Below are 18,002 nucleotides of genomic sequence, written 5' to 3' on the forward strand. Positions count from 1 at the left end.
GGACACCCAGCCCCCAGCCCTGCCAGGGAATGGCACTGTGAGCACCGGCCAACGGTGTGGGATAACAGGGTTAAAGGATTTGGGGAGGCTCAGCAGCCCCCTCCTGGTGCTGGGGACCCTGGGGACAGTGGCCAGGCAGGACAGGGCCCCCTCCCCTCCCTCTGCCCGCCCTGCTCCCGCTCTCTCGTGGTCACCCGAGGGGTTAGTGCAGGAGCAATGCACCCAGGATCAAACTGTACCCGCTCTAGCTCTCCAGGAGGTCCGCTGGAGGAGGAAGAGGAGGAGGAGGAGGAAGAGGACAGCACAGAGAAGTTCAAGGAAAGAACGTAAGAAATCAGTCGAACGTCAAAGTCTCCCGGTGTCGGGGTTGGCAGCGCGGGCACGGGTGGGGGTCCCGCGGGGTGGGCGCTGCCGGGGTGCCACGGAGGGATGAGGAGCAGCCACCAGAGAGAAGGGTGACGGGAGAGGGCAGGGAGGGGGCTCGTCCAGCATCCCCGGGGGGGTTGTTCCCGTTTTCCAGTGAGGAGGGCGCCGGGATGTCCCGCTCCAGCACAGCCGGGTGCGCCGGGTGTGGGTTCACTGTGTGTGGGTTTGCTGGCTGCCCAGAGCTGTGGGCACGGGGGGACAGAGCACCCAGAGGGGCACCCCGGGGTGCCCCAGTGCCAGGGCTGCAGGGCCCGGTGCCACGGGCACCGCTGCTCACCTGCGGCATCGCCGGGCGCCGCCGTCCTGCCGATGTTGGGGAGCAGGTACTCGATGTTGGGCACGGACTGAGCCTCCTTCTCATCCACGGGGGTCTGCCAGGGGAGCGGGGACGGCGCTCAGGGGGCTGCCAACAGCCAGCCAAGGCTCTGTGCCCCCTCCACCCCACAGCAAGACCCCCTCGCACACAGAGGGGACAGGACTCACCTTCTCGCCCTTGTCCTCCTTGTCACTGAAGAACCAGTCTGACTGTGGGGAGACAGGAGTGGGGTTACGGCCCGGCCGGGAGCGGGGGGAGCTCGGCATGGCCAGGGACCCCCATTCTCATGCCTGGTGTGCTGATCACCCCCCTCCTCCAGCCACAGCGGTGCCCACCCACCCGCTGGTGCCACTCACGTGCTGGATGAGGGTCTCCACGATCTTGTAGCGGTCGGGCATGTGCGTCACCATGTCGGTCATGTTGTCCTCGGACGTCCGGACCAGCGTGGGGCCGAACACCAGCGCCAGGTTTCGGGGCTCCATCTGCAACCAGAGCCAGGTTAGTGCTGCCAGCTCAGCCCGAGCTGGGGGGGGCTCTGGGTGGGGCGGGGGGGGGGCCCAGGAGATTCCCAGGGTTTGGGGTCTGGTACCTTGTTCTTCTCCGAGTGGTCAGCGATGGTTTTCAGGTGACCCACCAGGAACTTGAGCGTCTCGTAGTAGTGACCTGGCAGGTCCCGGATCTGTGGGGAGGCACCAGGTCACCCCTCTGCTCACCCCCTCCCACCCCTCCCACCCCAACCAGCCCCAAAGAGGGGCTCCAGGGCTGTGGAGCCCCTGCCCCATCTCCCTACCAGCTTCCGCAGCGTCCTCATCCTCTCGCTGGCGTCTTCTATCCGGTTGGCTTCAATAAAGTCGTTGTATTTATCTGAAAGTGGGACATGGAGGGGGTCAGAAGTGGGTGGAGGGGAGAGGACATCCCCCCAGAGCTGGGGACCCCTGGATGAACCAGCTGGAGATCCTGGGGAAGGGGCTGATCCCACTGGGATAGGGCACCGAAGGGACAGGGCTGGCCCAGGGGCCTCGGTGAGGGAGGGTCTGTGCCCCCCTCCTTGGGTGGGCACTGGCTCACTCTGGGTGAGGGAGGGTCTGTGCCCCCCTCCTTGGGTGGGCACTGGCTCACTCTGGGTGACACAGGGATGGGTGGGACAGGCCCTGGGCCTGCCTGGTGCCAGCCATTGGCACAGGGTCACCAGTGGCCACTCGGGGGGCTCTGGTGGCCCAGGGGGTGCAGGGACTCACCGTCCGTGAACAGGGGCTCGGGAAGCTTCCGGAAGAAGGATTTCAACAGGCTGCTGATGACGTTCAGGTCCTGCCACCGCTGCGGGGGAGAGCAGAGGCTGCTCAGAGGCATCACCAGGGGCCAGCGGGAGGGAGTCCCCGAGCCAGGGGTGCCCCAGGCCACACACACCCAGGGGGACACCAGCCAGAACCACCGCGGCTGTGAGGATGGGGGGACAGCAGGACAGCTGTCCCCACCCTGTGTCTGGCAGTGACGTGGCGAGAGGCAGGGGGACAAAAATGTCCCCAAGATGTCCCCAAGATGTCGGTGCTGTCACCGACCACTAGGCGGCCCTGCCACGCCAGGGAAGGTCACGGCGATGGGGACGGGGATGTAAACAGGGATGATGGATACAGGGATAATGGGGACAGGGAGATGGATGGGGGGATAATGGGGACAAGGACGATGATGGAAACAGGGATGATGATGGAAACAGGGATGATGATGGAACAGGGATGATGATGGAAACAGGGATGATGAGGACAAGGCTGATGAAGGAGACAGGGCTGATGACGGAGACAAGGATAATGGGGATAAGGATGATGATAGAAACAGGGATGGTGGGGACAAGGATGATGATGAGGACAGGGATGATGATGGGGACAGGGATGATGATGGAGACAGGGATAGTGACAGAGCCATACATCAGGACAACAGCCAGGAGAGCATTCCAGAGGCATGAGGACAGGGCTGGGGAGCGGGCTGGGGACCCGCCCTGCCCTCACCTCGTCCTGCAGGTTGATCTCGGTGGCTCCCTTGTTGAGCTGCTCCTGCAGGCTGGACACCACCGCGTTGTTCCCGGGCACGCGGTAGATCCCCATGTACTCCAGCCCCCGGTCCTCCACCACCTTGCAGCAGGCTTCCACGATCAGGGGCACGTTCTGCGGGGACAGGGAGGGGGTCACGGGGCGCCGGGGGGGCGCAGGGACCCCGAGGGTTGGCGGTGCCAGCCTGGCTGTACCTTGTTGTCCGGGGCAGGCTGGCACTCCTCCAGCCTCACACCGAAGGCGCGCGGGGCAGACTTCTTGTTCTTCTTCATGATGTTGATGCCCCACGGGGCTTTCTGGGAGCTGCTCTCATCTGGGGAGGAAAACCCACCGGGTCACTCGCTGGTGAGCCGGGATGAGTGGGAAGAGCATCCCTGCTGCCCCACAGGGATGGCAGTGCCAGGGGGAGACCCCCCCTCCTCAGGAAGCCTCCTGACATCACACACCTTTCGTGACGGCCGCATCCTGCCGGGGGGACCGGGGCGCGCTGGTTCCCGTCTGCTTCAGGAACTCTGCTCGGATCCCCAGCCCACGAGGGCCCTTGGGTGAGGAGGAGTCGGGCTTGGTGCCCGCGGGGCTGCGGGGAGAGCGGGGGGGCTCAGGTGGGGCAGGGCCGGGGGGGCACCAACCCGGCGCAAAAACCTCCCGGTAAAACGCCGGCATCGCTCCCGGGCTTCCTGGCATCCTACGGAGACCCCCGGGGAGCACCGAGCTGCTTCAACCCTGCTTAAATGTGCCAGGTGCCCCCTCGGCCGAGCGGGACCCTGCGGCGCCCGGAGCCAAGCCGGGCGCGGGCGGCACTTCCATCACCGCCCCAATCCTGGGAGCCGCTGGATTTGCTCCGTCACTGCCAAACTGAGGTGACCAAAGCCCCGGGGGTCTCGGAGCCCACCGCCCCGGTCCGTACCTCACTTTCCGGTAGTCGTTTAACTTCTTGTTGATAAGTGCTTGGCTGGCAAAACCGGGGTCCTGGGGAGGCAGAGAGAAGAGGGGAAGGGAGAGCTTGAGCTGCGCGTCCGCCGGAGACCCTGGGCAAGTCCACGCTCTGCCAGGCACCGCGTGGGGCCAGGCAGGAGCAGGCAAGGGCAGCACTCGGGTCCCTGCTGCCCCAGAACGGCCAGGCAGGAGCAGGAAGGGCAGCACCAGATCCCCGCTGCCGTGGAACAGCCGGTGCCCACCAGTGCTCGCCACCCCACTGCAGCGTCCGTCGCTCTGTGCCACATGTCCAAACAAGACACGGAGGCCTGGGGACACGCCTGTCCCCCCACGGCACACAGACACCTTCACCAACCCGCGCCAGGCACACCCGCTGCTCCCACGCAGCATCCACAGCCACGGATCCATCCCTGCGGGATCCTGGCCCTGCTCCACGCAGCATCCACAGCCACGGATCCATCCCTGAGGGACCCTGGCCCTGCTGCTCCCACGCAGCATCCACAGCCACGGATCCATCCCTGCGGGATCCTGGCCCTGCTCCACGCAGCATCCACAGCCACGGATCCATCCCTGCAGGATCCTGGCCCTGCTGCTCCCACGCAGCATCCACAGCCACGGATCCATCCCTGCGGGATCCTGGCCCTGCTCCCACACAGCATCCACAGCCACGGATCCACCCCTGCGGGATCCTGGCCCTGCTCCCACACAGCATCCACAGCCATGGATCCATCCCTGCGGGATCCTGGCCCTGCTCCACGCAGCATCTACAGCCACGGATCCATCCCTGAGGGACCCTGGCCCTGCTGCTCCCACGCAGCATCCACAGCCACGGATCCATCCCTGCGGGATCCTGGCCCTGCTCCACGCAGCATCCACAGCCACGGATCCATCCCTGCAGGATCCTGGCCCTGCTGCTCCCACGCAGCATCCACAGCCACGGATCCATCCCTGCGGGATCCTGGCCCTGCTCCCACACAGCATCCACAGCCACGGATCCATCCCTGCGGGATCCTGGCCCTGCTCAGAGAAACCACAACTCCACAACTCCGGTGTTTGCCCAGACGGCTCTGCGTGTTCCAACCTGGCAGCACCAGCACTGCCACCCCTGCCAGGCCCACGGCACCCTCCGGTGCAGGGCTGTGCCACCGAGAACCAGAGACTGCTCTGAGCTCAACGCGCCCCGTGGGGCTGGAGCCTGACACAACCCTTCCAATCACCGACACCAAACCGAGCCACCACAGCCCCGTGGGGGGATGGCAGAGCCAGCCCAGCGCCGGTACATCCATCCTCCGGAGCCCACGGCCCCCAGGGACAGCTCTCCCCATCTCAGACCCGAGCAACAGCCTGAACAGCCCACGGCTGCGCGGCGAGGGCTCAGCCCTGACCCGGTGCCAGCCCCGGCAGCACCGTGCGGGCACCGAGCCCAGACCTCTCTCTCCATGAAAGGAGACACGCCACGCCACGGCAGAGACACGTCACACCATGGCAGAGACACGTCACACCACGGCAGAGACACATCACACCGTGGCACACCAGGGCAGAGCCACGACACACCAGGGCAGACAGAGCCACGCACGCTCCTGTCCCAAACACAAACAACAAAACACCACCAAGATCCACCAGGATCCAACGCCGGCCCTGCCCGGAACACAGGGAGAGCCACGGCACCTCCGCCGAGCACCCCGAGCCCCCCGCGCACCCCACCCTGGCCGAGGCCACGGGGCCACGCTCTTCTTGGACGCCGCGGCGCCCGCGAGCCCCCACGCCACCCTGGGAGCACGGCACGGGTCTGGCCGTGGCCTGGGGAAGCAGCACAAGGCAAAGAGCCGGAGAGAGCCGAGGCGGTTAGTGCCGGGAGAGCCAGAGGCAGCCGGGAGCCCCATGTGGCTCTCACCTCGCCCTCAGCCTTGCTGTTCTCCCTGATGACTTTGATCCAGGCCAGCATGTCTTCCCGATCCTCTGCCTGAAAGAGATATTCACAGAAGTCAGCGGTCGTCAGGCGGAAGACGTGCTTCCTCTTGGTCTCGCTGTAGGAGATGTCCACCAGGCACGCTTGGATGCTGATCGGCGGCTCCTCCTCACCTGGGGCCGGGGCGCAGGTCGCCGCCTCCCGCCTGTCCTTGCACAGGTACAGCGAGTGGGTGCGCAGCACGGCGAACACGCGCTTCCACTGCCGGAGACCTCCGCCGACCTTCTGCGGGCACAAGGGACGGGGCGCGCGCCTCAGGGCTGCTCCCCGCGGGGAGCGTCCCCCCCGCGCGGCCGCCGGGCTCCGGGGGGGCACCCGCCTACCTTCCCCTTTTTGGTGAGGATCTGCTTGCAGTGGAGCCAGCCCTCCTTCCTCACGGCGCTGAACGGGACGTCCGAGAGGTCGGAGGTCGAGTGCCTTTTGGAACGGGCGTCTTCGGACGTGCCGAGGCTGTCCAGGGACTGCGGAGGGGGGGACCGGAGGGAGGCGTTGGGTGCCATCTGCACCCCCTGCTCCGCCAGCACCCCACCAGGCAACCCTTCTTTGGGGGCACCCCAACACAACTCACCCCGTCGGTGAAGAAGCTCCTGAGCATGCGGAGGCTGGGGACCCGGCTGGGCATCCTCCTGGGGGGAGAGCAGCCCCCGTCAGCGGGACGGTGGGGAGGGCAGTGGTGGGACTGGGAAGGGGGATGTGCCCAGCCCTACCTTAGGATCTTGGCCTCGTCCCGAAATGCGTTCAGACCGTCGTCGCAGGACTTGGAGCGCTCGGTGGTGATGGCCAGCAGGTAGGACGAGCGGCGGCCGGCCTTGATGCTGCCTGCGATGGGGAGGGGGGCAAAGCCCACCCTGGTCAGCCCGGGGGCACGGGACACAGCTCCAGGGTGGGGGGCTGCTCCCCCCACGGCCCCCAGGATGGGTCTCCCCCCACCCAGCACTTACTGCAGTCCTGGGAATAGTGCCGGGACAGGGCGAAGGCGAAGGTGGGCGACGAGGGGCTGGTGGCGACGGCGGGCGCCGAGTTCATGGCGCTGGAGACCACCGAGGAGGCCGGGACGTGCTTGGCCTTCAGGTCGATGCTGGGGCTGGTGGGTTCGTCTGCGAGGGGGGTGGGCAGTGTTGTAGGGGGTGTTGGGGCAGGGGACGTCCCTGCCAGGACCCCTCAGCACTTCTGCCCCATGGTGGGTCTGTAAGTGTCTGGGTCGGGCAGGGGGGACACGCTCCCACCCCTGGCAGAGCCAGGAGCTGCTGGTGCACCCAGACCCTCACCCACAGCACCGCTGCACCCCCCATCCCTACTCCATCCCTTCCCTTCCCATCCAGCCCAGGGGTCCCTCCCTGGGGGCAAGCACGGGGAAGGACAGGGCAGACCTGTGGCTCCTCCAGACCTACTTGGGACTCACCAATGAAGGGGATGGACGCCAGGGAGTCCTCGGGGGCTGCCAAGGGAGCCATGCGCCGGCCCGGCCGCTCGGCCACCGGCCTCTCCCCTTTGCCCCCGGGGGCCGAGGGCTCGCAAATGTCCGTCTCCTTCACCCCCTCGGGGAAGACAAAGTTCATCTGCCGCAGCGGCACCGGCATCTTGCGGCCCGTGGGCGGCTTCTGCCGCAGAACCACCTCCTCCCTGTGCTCCTCGGGCTGCTCGGCCGCTCGGCCGCCCTCCGGCCGCTGCTCCCGGGGCGCGGCGGGGCCGGCCGTGGGGCCGGCGGGCAGCGGTGGCAGGGGGGTGACCATGCTGTCCGTGAGCGGGGCCACGGCCCGCTGGGCGATGCTGAAGGTGGGCAGCCCCCCGAAGGCCGGGTCGCGGAAGGACAGGGCGTGCAGCAGCCCCGTGCGGCGCTGGAAGGACGGGCTGTAGCTGCGGTAGCCGATGTACCCCGAGTCGTCCACGCTCTGCAGGTTGGGCTGCGACGGGTGTTTCTGCACCGGCGGTGCCGGCTCCCGCGAGGAGGACGAGGAGGAGGAGGAGGGAGGTGCGAAGGAGCCGTGCGGGACGGGCTGCCCGGCGCTCCCGGCGGCCCGGCAGAGCCTCTCGGGCGGCCACGCGGAGCGGTCGAGGTGCGGCGGGAGCAGCGCCCGGGGCTCCAGCGCCTCCATGGAGCGGCCGTACCTGCCCAGGGCGTGGTCGGAGCGGGCGCGGGGGGCCCAGCCCTCGCGGGTGGGCTGCAGCAGGGTGTCGTGCGAGGCGCTGTGGGGCCACCCCCGGTGGGCCGTGCCTGCCGAGCCCCCCAGGCGGTCCTGGGACGCGCTGCGGTAGCGGGGCAGGGCGTGCCGGCGCTCCTCCGAGGCGCTGCGCCGCGGCTCCCGGCTGCAGAACCAGCGCGACAGAGCCTGCTGGCACTCCTGGCGCCCGGGCACGCGCTGGGCCACGTCCCGGGGGGGCCGCCCGGCCCCCGACAGCCCCCCGACGGCCTCCTGGAAGCCGCAGTGAGTCCGGTGCTCCGGGAGGTGCTTGGGGGCCGCGTGGCAGGAGGCGGCGGCGGCGGCGGCGGGGGGCATCCCGTAGCGGTCGGGCACGGAGGATGTGGCGCTGCCGGGGCAGCCGGGGCGGGAGAAGGAGCCGGGGTGCCCGTGGGGGCGCGGGGGGGGACCCCCGGGCTGCGGATCCTCGGGGCGGTGTGCGGGGCTGCCGCCGGCGTCGCTCCGGGGGCCGGTGGCAGAGGGGCCGGTGGCAGAGGGGCGGTGGGCGCGGGGGTCCGGCGGCTGGCCCGGGGGGGGCTCAGCACCCCGTGCCTGGAAGGGGTACGTCTTCCGTGGGTAGCAGATGGGAGGGGGCTCGGGGATGCTCTGCGCCCCGCCCGAGTACGGCTCGTTGCCCTTCAGGTAGGCGTCCTGGGAATATGCCTGTGGGGGGACACGGGGTCAGGGTGGGGGGACGGGGTCACAGTCCCCCCGTTCCCACTGTAGGAATGATCTCTGCTCCTCCCTACCCGAGCTGGGCTCCCTACCTGGTTCCTGCCACCCTGGTCCTGCTTTCCCATGGGGTCCCTCCCCAGCACCAACCCCAGCCCTTCCGCTCTCCCCTCCCCTCCTTCCTAAAATACCCCGGCATGGCCGGCCCAGCTCTCCCATCTCACCTTTCACAGGCACCTCTGACTCCACACCAGGGGATTCCCAGAGCCCGGAGCAGGCACAGATGGGAGACCCCCCCCCTTGGCAGGGCTATAAGACCCCCCAAACTCCATGGGAATGGGACCCCCAGGCCGGGGACAGGCAGTGGTGTCACCTAATACCCAAGACAGGACCAGAGGAGCACCAGGGGAAGGCCCCCTCACACCCCTTGGCTCGGGCCACCCTGCAGGGCCAGTCACCCCCAGATCCCTGCTCACCAACAGCAGAGGCACCCAGGGTGCTCCAAGGGTAAGTCAGACCCTGAGATCCAGAGCAACTCATCCTCCAGCTATGCCTGAGGATGTCCCCAAAAAACAGAGGCCACGTCCCGCATGTTCCTGCCCTGGACCCCTGGTACCTCCATCTCTGCACCCATTGATCCTCCCGGGATGCTGGTGGAGCCCAAGTGTCCCCAAATGTCCCTGAAACCTGCCTGGTAAACTCACCAGCTGGAGGATGTCCTCATCCTTGGGCATGATGGAGAGCTCCAGCACATCGTCACTGGGGAGAGGGGACAGAGGGGTCAGGCTGGACGGGGTCGGTCCCCACCTGCCCCCAATCTCACCCCCACGAGATGAACGTCCCCATCGCCACGGGACAGTGACAGCTCATCACTGCCTGTCCCTGTTTCCCTGCCTCAGGGCTCCTGTCATCCCAGTGACACCCAGGGGGACAGTGTCCCCATCCCGTCACCTCCCACCCGCAGGAAGGGGACCCACCTGTTCTGGATCAGCGCGATGACCTGCGAGTAGGTTTTCCCGATGATGCTCTCCCCGTTCACCTTGACCAGCCGGTCACCTGCAGAGCCCCAGGAGGGCACAGGGTCACCACAAGGCCGTGGTGGCACCTGGATGTCCCCACGGTCACTCACGGCAGGGTTTGAACGGGGATTTTGCCAAGAGGAGCCACGGGGACCCCAAAACCAGCCCGACCCACAGGGACCCCAACGCTGCTCTGAGCAGAGCAAGAGAGCAGAGCACTCACAGGGAGCAGAGAGAGGGAGGAGAAAAAAGAAGGAATGCAAGGAAAAGAGCAGAATAAGCAAGGAAGTCCCTGGCAGAGGGGGCAGAGCATCTCGTGGATCCCAGGAGCAGCCTGGGGCCGTCTCCAGCCCCGTGTCCCCACTCACCCGTGCGCAGCCCGGCCTGGTGGGCCGGCCCGTCCTCCCGCACGTTCTTCACGAAGATGGTGTCCATGGGCTCCAGGCGGCTCCGGGGGGGACCTGCTCCGTGGGGACACACGATCAGGGAGCTGCCGGCACAGCCGGGACCACCCCACGGCGAGGAGCACGTTTGGCCCCTGGTGGTCACCTCCTCGCCTCCCCCAGCCCTGCCCTGCGGGCACAGATCCTGCCCAGGGGGAAGCCCAACACTCGGGGCAGCTCCTGGTCCCCGTCACCCCCAGTGCCCTGTGAAAGACCAAAAGCCACCAGTGCCGGGTGGGCACGGAGCCCACGAGGGATTCCAAACCCCCCCGGGACCACCCAGACCCCGAGGTCAGAGCCCCCCGGCCCTGCCGGGCGCTGGGTGCCGGTTCTGGCAGCACCGCCCGCGCCGGCTCCCCGGGGAGCGCGGCCCCGGCGCCGCGTCACCGCGCCAGCGCCGATCCGTTCTGACACCTTCACATTCACTCACGTCACCGGGAGCCTCCAGGAGCTCAGCGGGGCCGTGTCCCTGTCCCCAAACACCCCGTGCTCAGCGGGGGCCAGCACTGGCCACTCCGCAGCCCCCCCTTCGCTGCGGGCAGACCTCCCCCCCGGGCGTGACGTCCAACAAAGCTCCCGAAGGGTTTTGGGGACACCGAGCCCCTCCAGGGCGCAAAGTGCCACCAAAGTGCTGCCAAAGCACTGTGTCACTTCACCTCCAGCTGAAATTTAGGGCTGTGGTGACAGCCACAGCCACAGCAACGCCCGCTGCGGCCCGAGACAGCCACGTGCCCCCCGTGCCCCCACGCCCACCCCGGGGGTCCCGTGGCAGTGCCAGCGCTCACCTGCTCGGTTCCCATTCTCCTCCTCCTGCCAAGAGAAGAGAAAAGCGTTGGTTTGGTGGTGGGGCCCGTGACGGGGGGCTGGGGTGGCAGCCCCACGAAGCCCCCGGCGGGGCCGGCGCGTCCCTCTGGCCTCCACTGCCCCCGGCTAAAATTACCTCCTGACACCGGATCCCGCGCGGCCCCGGCGGGCAGTGGGATCCAACGGAGCCCCCCGCACCCAGCTGATGGGAAAGGGGCCAGTTTTGGGGCAGGGGAGTGGGAAAGGGGCTCCATGGTGGCATCTCACCCTTCGCCCGGGGCCACCAAGCCTGGTCAGGGAGAGCCTGAGCCCCCACAGTGCGGTGCCAGGGGAGGGATCCATCTCATCTGTGGGATGAATCCTTGTCCCTCCCCATCTCTGCAGCCTCCCACTGCTTGTGGTGGGCTGCCAGGGCTGCAGTGGGCACTGCAGGGGGATGGCAAAGGGGTCCTGCACCCCCTTCCCAGCCACGGGCAGGGGACAGCCCTGGGAGCCACGTGGATCTGTCCCACGGGGTGGGAACAGTGCTGGTGGATCCCTACCCTTCTATCCCACATTCACCCGTGGGGACCCCCCAGCAGAGCCACGGTGCCCAGGGGGGTGCCAGGTTGGGACAGGACACGGGGTGCTGCATCCACACTGCTGAGCCCCCAGTGCAGACACGGAGCACCCCGGGCTCCTCAGCCCCACACACGTGTCCCAAGAAGGCATCTGGGCACCTGGAATGGGAATTTTCACTCCATCCTTCCATCTCTGGGGGGGGACACAGGCCTGGCCCCGTCCCCCAGCCAGTGGGGACACAGACTAATGTCCCCAGGGCACCAAGTCCCTCCAGGGTGCTGGGAAGGGCCCAGTGTCCTTCCCAGTGTAACAGGGGGACATTCCCAGCGAGGAGGAGAGGGCTGGAGCCACCGCTCCCGGTGGTGGGAAGGAAGAGCCACATTCCACCACCCCAGCATGCAGGAGCGGCTGCCACAGTGCCAGGGCAGGACCGTGGGGCCACCGAGAACCCCTGGAGGCACGGACTCACCCCCTCCCTGCCCCTCCTCGCCCCGTGGCATCCCAGAGCCCTTCCCGGCCCCCGGGGCATCCCGGCAGCCGCGCTCCCAGGGCCGGGCGGTGCCGAACGCGGCGCGCGGTGAGCGCGGCACCGGCACCGCCACCGGCACCGTCACCCTCCTCCCTGCTGAGTCAACCCACCGAAACTCGGCCCCCGGACCTGGCCGGCTGCCGGCCCCCCGCGGGTGCTGAGCCAGCCCCGCCGCGCCCTGCCCCGCCGGCTCCGCGGCCCGCAGCTATTCCCAGCCTCTTCCCAAGAGCATCCCCAGCTCCCAGCGCTGAGCCAGCTCCTTCCCACGCGGCCGCCCCGGCGGGGCTCGGCCCAGGTGCCCAGCGGGGCAGGATCGATCCCTCGCTCCCGGAGGATCCTTTGGAGAGGCGGGAGCGAGCGGGTGGGTCTGGAGGGGCTCCGGGCCGTTCCCACGACAGAACCGGGGCGACGCTGCCAGAGACGGGGCAGGTCCGTGTTCCCGGGGCGGGAAGGCAGGAAGGATTTTGGGGAAGCAGAATACGAGGAGCCTGGGAAAAGCGCCGGGACGGAGGACGCTGAGTGGGGATTCCGGCGAGTCGGTTCTCCCCACCCTGTGAGTCACTTCCCACCGCGGTTCCCCGTCTGCCAACGCCAGCCCGTGGGGCAGCCGGAGCCGTGGGGCAGCTCTGAAGCTGATGGGAGCATCCAGGTGATGGGAGCATCCAGGTCCATCCAGGCTTGGAGCAGTGACGGATCACTTGGCTCCCAGACTCTTCTCCCTTCATCCACACAAAGCCGCTGCCGCAGGAAGCGGGGCGAGAGGGGGATTCCAAATTCCAGGAGATCAGAGCTGGCTCATCCCTTTGGGTGCAGAGGGCTCTATCCAGGCTGGAAGCTGCTCATGGGATCCCTCCATCCAGGGGGGTTGAAGGTGCTGCCTGGACTGGGGTTTCTTGGCGGTTCAGGGGGTGCAGGAAGGTCAATCCAGGGCTGAGTCCCCCCAAAAGGCAGCACCTGGAGAGGGTCCGGCTGCAGCTGGACACAGATCCCGGGGCAGATCCAGTTGGAAGGCTCCCACCAACAGCCAGGAGCCTGGGACCCAAAAATCCACTGGGCCTTGCTGGCCTTGAGGGCTCTGAAGTGCCTTTTCCTGCCATTCCCAGGGATGCCAGAGCCATCCTTCGGGGCCGAGGGATTCTCCCTGTTCCCACAAGCAGCCATGTCCCATCCCAAAAGGATCCAGAGGTGCTGCTGATTCCCACATCTCCCAGCAGCTCCACGGGCTCCTCCATTCCAGGGACACCCACGGGGGGTGGGGGCAGCTCCAGGAACCCCAACAAAGCAGGCGATGACGGACGGTTCGTTCCTCATCTCCCAGAGCCCGCCTGCCCACCCCCAGCCCAAACACTGCATCCAACCACAGCATTCCAGTGTCCCCAGGACCCCCCAGACCCCCCAGGCCCTCCCAGCTCCCTACCTTGGCCGAGTGCACGGCCGACTCCGGGGGGTACACGATGAAGTGGCGGAGGGTGAAGCCGAACCCCCCCTGGGAGCTCTTCCGCAGCACCACCGTCTTGGGGCCCACCCAGGGGAAGGACCCCCCCTCCGGGGGCACGTTGGCGTTCGGGGATGCTCCATCTCTCTGGCCCGGCGTCGGCTGTGAGGGGGGGACAAGGATAAGATGTCACTTCTGGAGAGGGGAGGGGGGGTACAGGACCAGCCCCCCCACGTGCCCACCCCTTGAGCTCTGCCCAAAAGGCTGCTCCATTCCTAAGACACCCCCCCATCCCTATTCCTCCCTATTCCCAGCCCTCCAGCGGCAAATTCCAGCCCCCACAGCCCACCCAGCCTAGCAGCATCTCCCCCCCCAGACTCCTCGCGTGGGACCTTTGGGAAGAAGATGAATGGGAAGGAAATAAAAATAAATGAGCTGTGCCTGGGGGTCTGGATGGGACCCAGGAGGAGAGATGGGGGCGGATGGCTGAGGGACTTGGGGACAAAAGGTCCCTTCTGGTGACGCCGTGGCAATAACCTTGGGCAAGGCGGAAAGAGCCGTCCGGGAGGTGTTGGGATGAGTGATGCTTCCCGAGCCGGAGCAGGGACCTGGCACCGTGTTGGGATCTGGCAAGGGACACTGCCCAGAGCAGCAGATGGGGCCAAAGGGGATGTGGCTCCATCCCACAGCTCCCAGTGCCAGTGCTGGGAGGGGCAATGGGGTTGTGGCGGAGCTGGAGCAGCCACGGGCATCTCTCCTGGCACCGAGGCAGGGAGCTGGGAGAGGCATCCAGGAGTCCCAACACCCTGGCTGAGGCCGGGAGGGTTTAGCACAGCCCCGGTGAGGGACGGTGCTGCTCCCTGTGCCGCACATCTGGCTGCACATCTGGCTGCACATCCGCCAGCCCAGCTGGAGCGGGAGCAGCTCCGTGGCCAAGGGGAGGAGAGGGCACTGCCTGATGCCCTGGGAGCACCCAGTTCTGCTAAAACAGGAGAAACTGGCAATCTGGGAGCTGGAGGGACAGGCAGAGCAGTGGATCCACCGGGATCCGCTCCCTGCTGCAGCCGTTGGGATCAGCCCATCCTGGGACGAGGGTGTTAAAATTCAGGGGCTGTCTGGGTGGAAGCGATGGATGGGGAGCGGGGAGGGGACAGGGACAAGGGACACAAAGGGACAAGGCACAAAAAGCCTTTGTCTGTGCCTGTGCTGAGTGGGCCTTTTCGCTGCCGGTGGGGAGATCTGACGGCAGCTCGGCGGGGCCGGGCTGCACCCCCTGCCCAGCACGTCCCACACGGAGCCCACGGTGGGAACGGGGGTCCCGTCCCCCTGGGGAGGGGGTCCCTGGGGTGAGGACACGCCTCTGGCACGAGGCATCGCACCCACCCACTCCCTCCAGGGGGTGTGTGTAGCAGCACAACCTGGCAGGGAGGCACAACCGCTCCGGGCGCTCCCACACCCCAAAACAGAAAGAACACCCCAAACCCCACCACGGGAGAGCCAGAAAACCCCAATACCTCCCGACACCACACAGACAGCAAAGTCCCCCACGAGCCCCCTGCCACCCCCCCCCGCCTTGCACCGCTCAATCCCAACGGAAAACCCAACCCCAGATGGTAGCAGGCACCCCACGCTCCCGCGGGACCCCCGTCCCCGGGCGGCGGGGCCGGAGCATCCCGGCGGCGCCCGGGCCCATCTGCCCCTCCATTGTGCCGGCCGCCGGCTCGCCGGATTATTTTTAAGCTGACAGCTGAATGTGCCCCTGCTGATTTTAACCGGCACAGACAGGCCCCGGGGAGAGGGCAGGATGGATGCTCCGAGGAGACACCGACCGGCCCGCGGGGACGGCGGCGTGTCCCCGTTGTTGTCGTGGCGGCCCTGACACGGTGACACGGTCCCCAGGTGTGATGGTGGCACCGTCCCGCCCGCCGTGCCTCGGTTTCCCTCCTCACCCGTCCTGACTTGAAGCTTTTGTCGGGCTACAAAGCCCCCCCAGTCGCGGGTTTGGATCTCCCTCCCCCCCCACGCTGGCTCACGGCCCTGCAGATGCTCCTCTCCCCCTCCCTGCAGTGGGGTTGGCACCCAATTTGTCACCTCAGCCATTTGTCCTCAGAGCCCTCTTCCTCCTCCCCGATTTTTGGCTTTATTTAACCTCATCCTGGTGGTTTCTGCTGCGATACCACCAGCTGTTGTCCTCATCCTCCTTATCCCAGTTCTCCTGGGCCCCCCATCCCATGAAGGCTGCAGGGATGGCGAGGAACCCCTTGATCCTTGGCACAGCTTGTGCCAGGGGCTGTGACACCCAGAGGCCCCCACCCAAGTCACCCTAATTCCCGCGAGGTCCTTTACCCCCCAGCAGAGGTGTCACCAGGTCCCTGTGCCCCACGTCACCTCCCCACCCCCCCGGGGACACGAAGGGATGGGTAATCCCCACCGGTGCCCCACTCCTGCAGAACAAAGGAGTGTTTTCCCTGCACCCCGGGGGGGTGGGCAGGATCCATCCCCCCCTCCCAAACACGGCGAGCTGAGCACCGGGAGCAAAACATCTTCACGAACAGGAGCCTGGACCCCCACCCCCGACCCCAGCACAGGGGGGGACGAAGGGGACACACTGCAGCCCAGGAGCTGTGACAGCCCCGGGCACACCCCACCCGGCCCTGTGGGACCCCCCAATCCCTTCAAGGCCCCCCCCGCCCCCCCAAACCAGGCGCGACCCCCGGCTCTCGGTTCTCACCCGGCGGCCCTTGTCGGTCCTGCCCCCGCGGCCGGGGCGGGGGGCCGGGGGCGGGCGGGGGTCGGGGGCGGCGGCGTGTCGGCGGAGGCTGCTCAGCCAGATGCAGCGGGGCTCGGGCGAGCTGCAATCCACCCCGACGGGGCGCTCCAGGCGCCAGCCCTTCCCGGAGCGCTCCACGCTCCACAGCCTTTTGGGGCTGGGGGCTGGCGGGGGGCGGCAGGGACCCCGCCGCGCCCCTCCGCCCGCGCTCTCCTCCACCATCCCGCCGCGCTGGGGGGGCTCTCAGCCGGTGGTCGGCACCCCCCCCATGGGGTCCCGGCAGCCCCCCCCGGGTGGGCTCGGGCGCTGCGCGGAGCCCCCGGTGCGGCGGTGCCGCTCACACGGTGCCGCTCACACCCGGTGCTGCTCACACCCGTATCGGGTGCTGCTCACACCCGCATCGCCGCTCGATCCCTCGCTCACAGCCCACCCCCCCCGCCGGCAACGCAGCCCCCACCCAGCCACCCCCCCAGCCTCCCGGCTGGATGGAGGGTGGGATGGATGGATGGATGAAGGGAGGGAGGGAGGGAGGGATGGATGGAGGGATGAACCAGCCACACGTCCCGGTTGGGCTGGCGGGCTGGGGCTCCAGCTGCTGGCAGGGATCAGTGCCCAGCCCACCGCCCCCAGCCAGCCACCCGCCCCCAGCCCACCCCCCCGCCTGCGGTGTCACTTTGCCAGGACTTTCCCTTTTTTTTTTTTTACGTTTTTTTCCTTCTTTTTTTCTTTTTTCTTTTTTTTTTTTTTTTAATCCGCCCCCTTCTTCCTCCATCACCCCGGGCAGCATCCCACCCTCCCCGCTTCCTCCTCTCCCTCCTCCCGGCCCCTTCCTTCCTTCCTCTCCGCAGGGCACCGGGCGATGCCGGGGACAGGGAGAGGGACAGCCCGGGGGTGCAGCGTGTCCCCTCCCTGTCACCACCGGGTCCTGCCAGGGGGGAGCCAGTGGGGGCTCTCAGACACTCCGGGTCTGTCCCCGGCATCCAGCAGGGACACACATCCTGCCCCAAGCTCTGCTGGGGCAGCACCCTCGGGACCCAAAGAGCCCCCTGGAGACCAAAACAACCCTTTGGAGGCCAAAAATATCACCCCAGAGACTGGCACATCCCCCCCGGCCCTCTCTGCTCAGAGCCTGAGGCAAAGAGTGGTGGCTCCAAGGGCACTTCCCACCAGGAGCTGAACCAAGAGTCCCCCCACAGCCCCATCTCCCATTTTGGGGACACCCAGAGGTCCAGAGCCACCAGCCCCCACAGTTTGATCCGGGCTCCCCAGTCAGCACTGGGCACACAAGGCACAACAAACCACCCTTCCCGCTGGTTTTGCTCCACGGGGACAAACCCCCCCTCCCCAGCCCACCCCACAGCCCCTCTCGGTGCCCCCCCCCCCCCCCGCTCTCCACCACGGCAGCAAAAATCTGGGAGGAACAAGTTAAAACAGCAGCACCTTGGCGAGCCCGGCACCCGCAGACACCCAGCCCGGGCCGGGTCTGGGGGTGGGCAGTGCCCCCCTGCCCCGGCTCCCCCCGCGCTGCCCGTCCCTGTCCCGCACGAGGGGGTCCCGCGCCGCATTCCTGCCGTGCTGGAGGCCGAGGAGAGGCACGTGCGGCCACGCCGGGGAAATGCCGGGCATTGCTGGGATTGCAGCCCCGCAGCCTCGGGGCCAGACACCCCCTCGTGCGTCTCACCCCCTCCTCTCCTCTGCTCCCCCCCTCCCACCCTCGGCCCCAGCCCACCAGGGTGATGCCACGCACCGGCCACCAGCGAGGGGACAGTCCCGGGGTGTGGTGACACACACGAACCCCCTGCACGCTGGCAACGCTTTGGTGCCCAGCTCTGCCTCAGAACAGCCCCAGCGCCCACCCAACCCCACCGGGGGGGCTGCACTGGCTGGCTCGGTGGCA

General features: G+C 67.7%; 1 protein-coding gene across 6 annotated transcripts in view; it reads right to left on the minus strand.

Moving 5' to 3' along the window:
* Window positions 1-18,002, minus strand: part of ARHGAP23 (Rho GTPase activating protein 23) — a 34,980-nt gene that overhangs the window by 2,602 nt on the left and 14,376 nt on the right. For 5 of the 6 annotated variants that reach the window (XR_007905741.1, XR_007905740.1, XM_051794548.1 and 2 more), the window contains exons 2-22: window positions 13,318-13,497; window positions 10,792-10,816; window positions 9,932-10,024; window positions 9,522-9,600; window positions 9,249-9,303; window positions 7,095-8,535; window positions 6,634-6,789; window positions 6,400-6,511; window positions 6,261-6,318; window positions 6,016-6,153; window positions 5,618-5,917; window positions 3,695-3,756; window positions 3,234-3,364; window positions 2,982-3,100; window positions 2,746-2,901; window positions 1,981-2,059; window positions 1,533-1,606; window positions 1,332-1,421; window positions 1,099-1,224; window positions 910-951; window positions 704-797 (exon numbers count right to left, since the gene is read on the minus strand). Coding sequence is in view for 4 of the 6 variants with exons in the window: in XM_051794548.1 (XP_051650508.1) it covers window positions 704-797; window positions 910-951; window positions 1,099-1,224; window positions 1,332-1,421; window positions 1,533-1,606; window positions 1,981-2,059; window positions 2,746-2,901; window positions 2,982-3,100; window positions 3,234-3,364; window positions 3,695-3,756; window positions 5,618-5,917; window positions 6,016-6,153; window positions 6,261-6,318; window positions 6,400-6,511; window positions 6,634-6,789; window positions 7,095-8,535; window positions 9,249-9,303; window positions 9,522-9,600; window positions 9,932-10,024; window positions 10,792-10,816; window positions 13,318-13,497 (3,610 nt within the window). In the remaining 2 variants the exon portion in view is untranslated. Of the gene's footprint in view, window positions 1-703; window positions 798-909; window positions 952-1,098; window positions 1,225-1,331; window positions 1,422-1,532; window positions 1,607-1,980; window positions 2,060-2,745; window positions 2,902-2,981; window positions 3,101-3,233; window positions 3,365-3,694; window positions 3,757-5,617; window positions 5,918-6,015; window positions 6,154-6,260; window positions 6,319-6,399; window positions 6,512-6,633; window positions 6,790-7,094; window positions 8,536-9,248; window positions 9,304-9,521; window positions 9,601-9,931; window positions 10,025-10,791; window positions 10,817-13,317; window positions 13,498-16,066; window positions 16,443-18,002 lie in introns of those variants that run through there. The other variant, XM_051794549.1, reaches the window with a different exon arrangement.

The sequence above is a fragment of the Manacus candei genome, unplaced genomic scaffold (genome assembly GCF_025592945.1).
Source record: "Manacus candei isolate 608988 ecotype Guabito, Panama unplaced genomic scaffold, ASM2559294v1 h1tg000040l, whole genome shotgun sequence".
Classification (NCBI taxonomy): Eukaryota; Metazoa; Chordata; class Aves; order Passeriformes; family Pipridae; genus Manacus; species Manacus candei.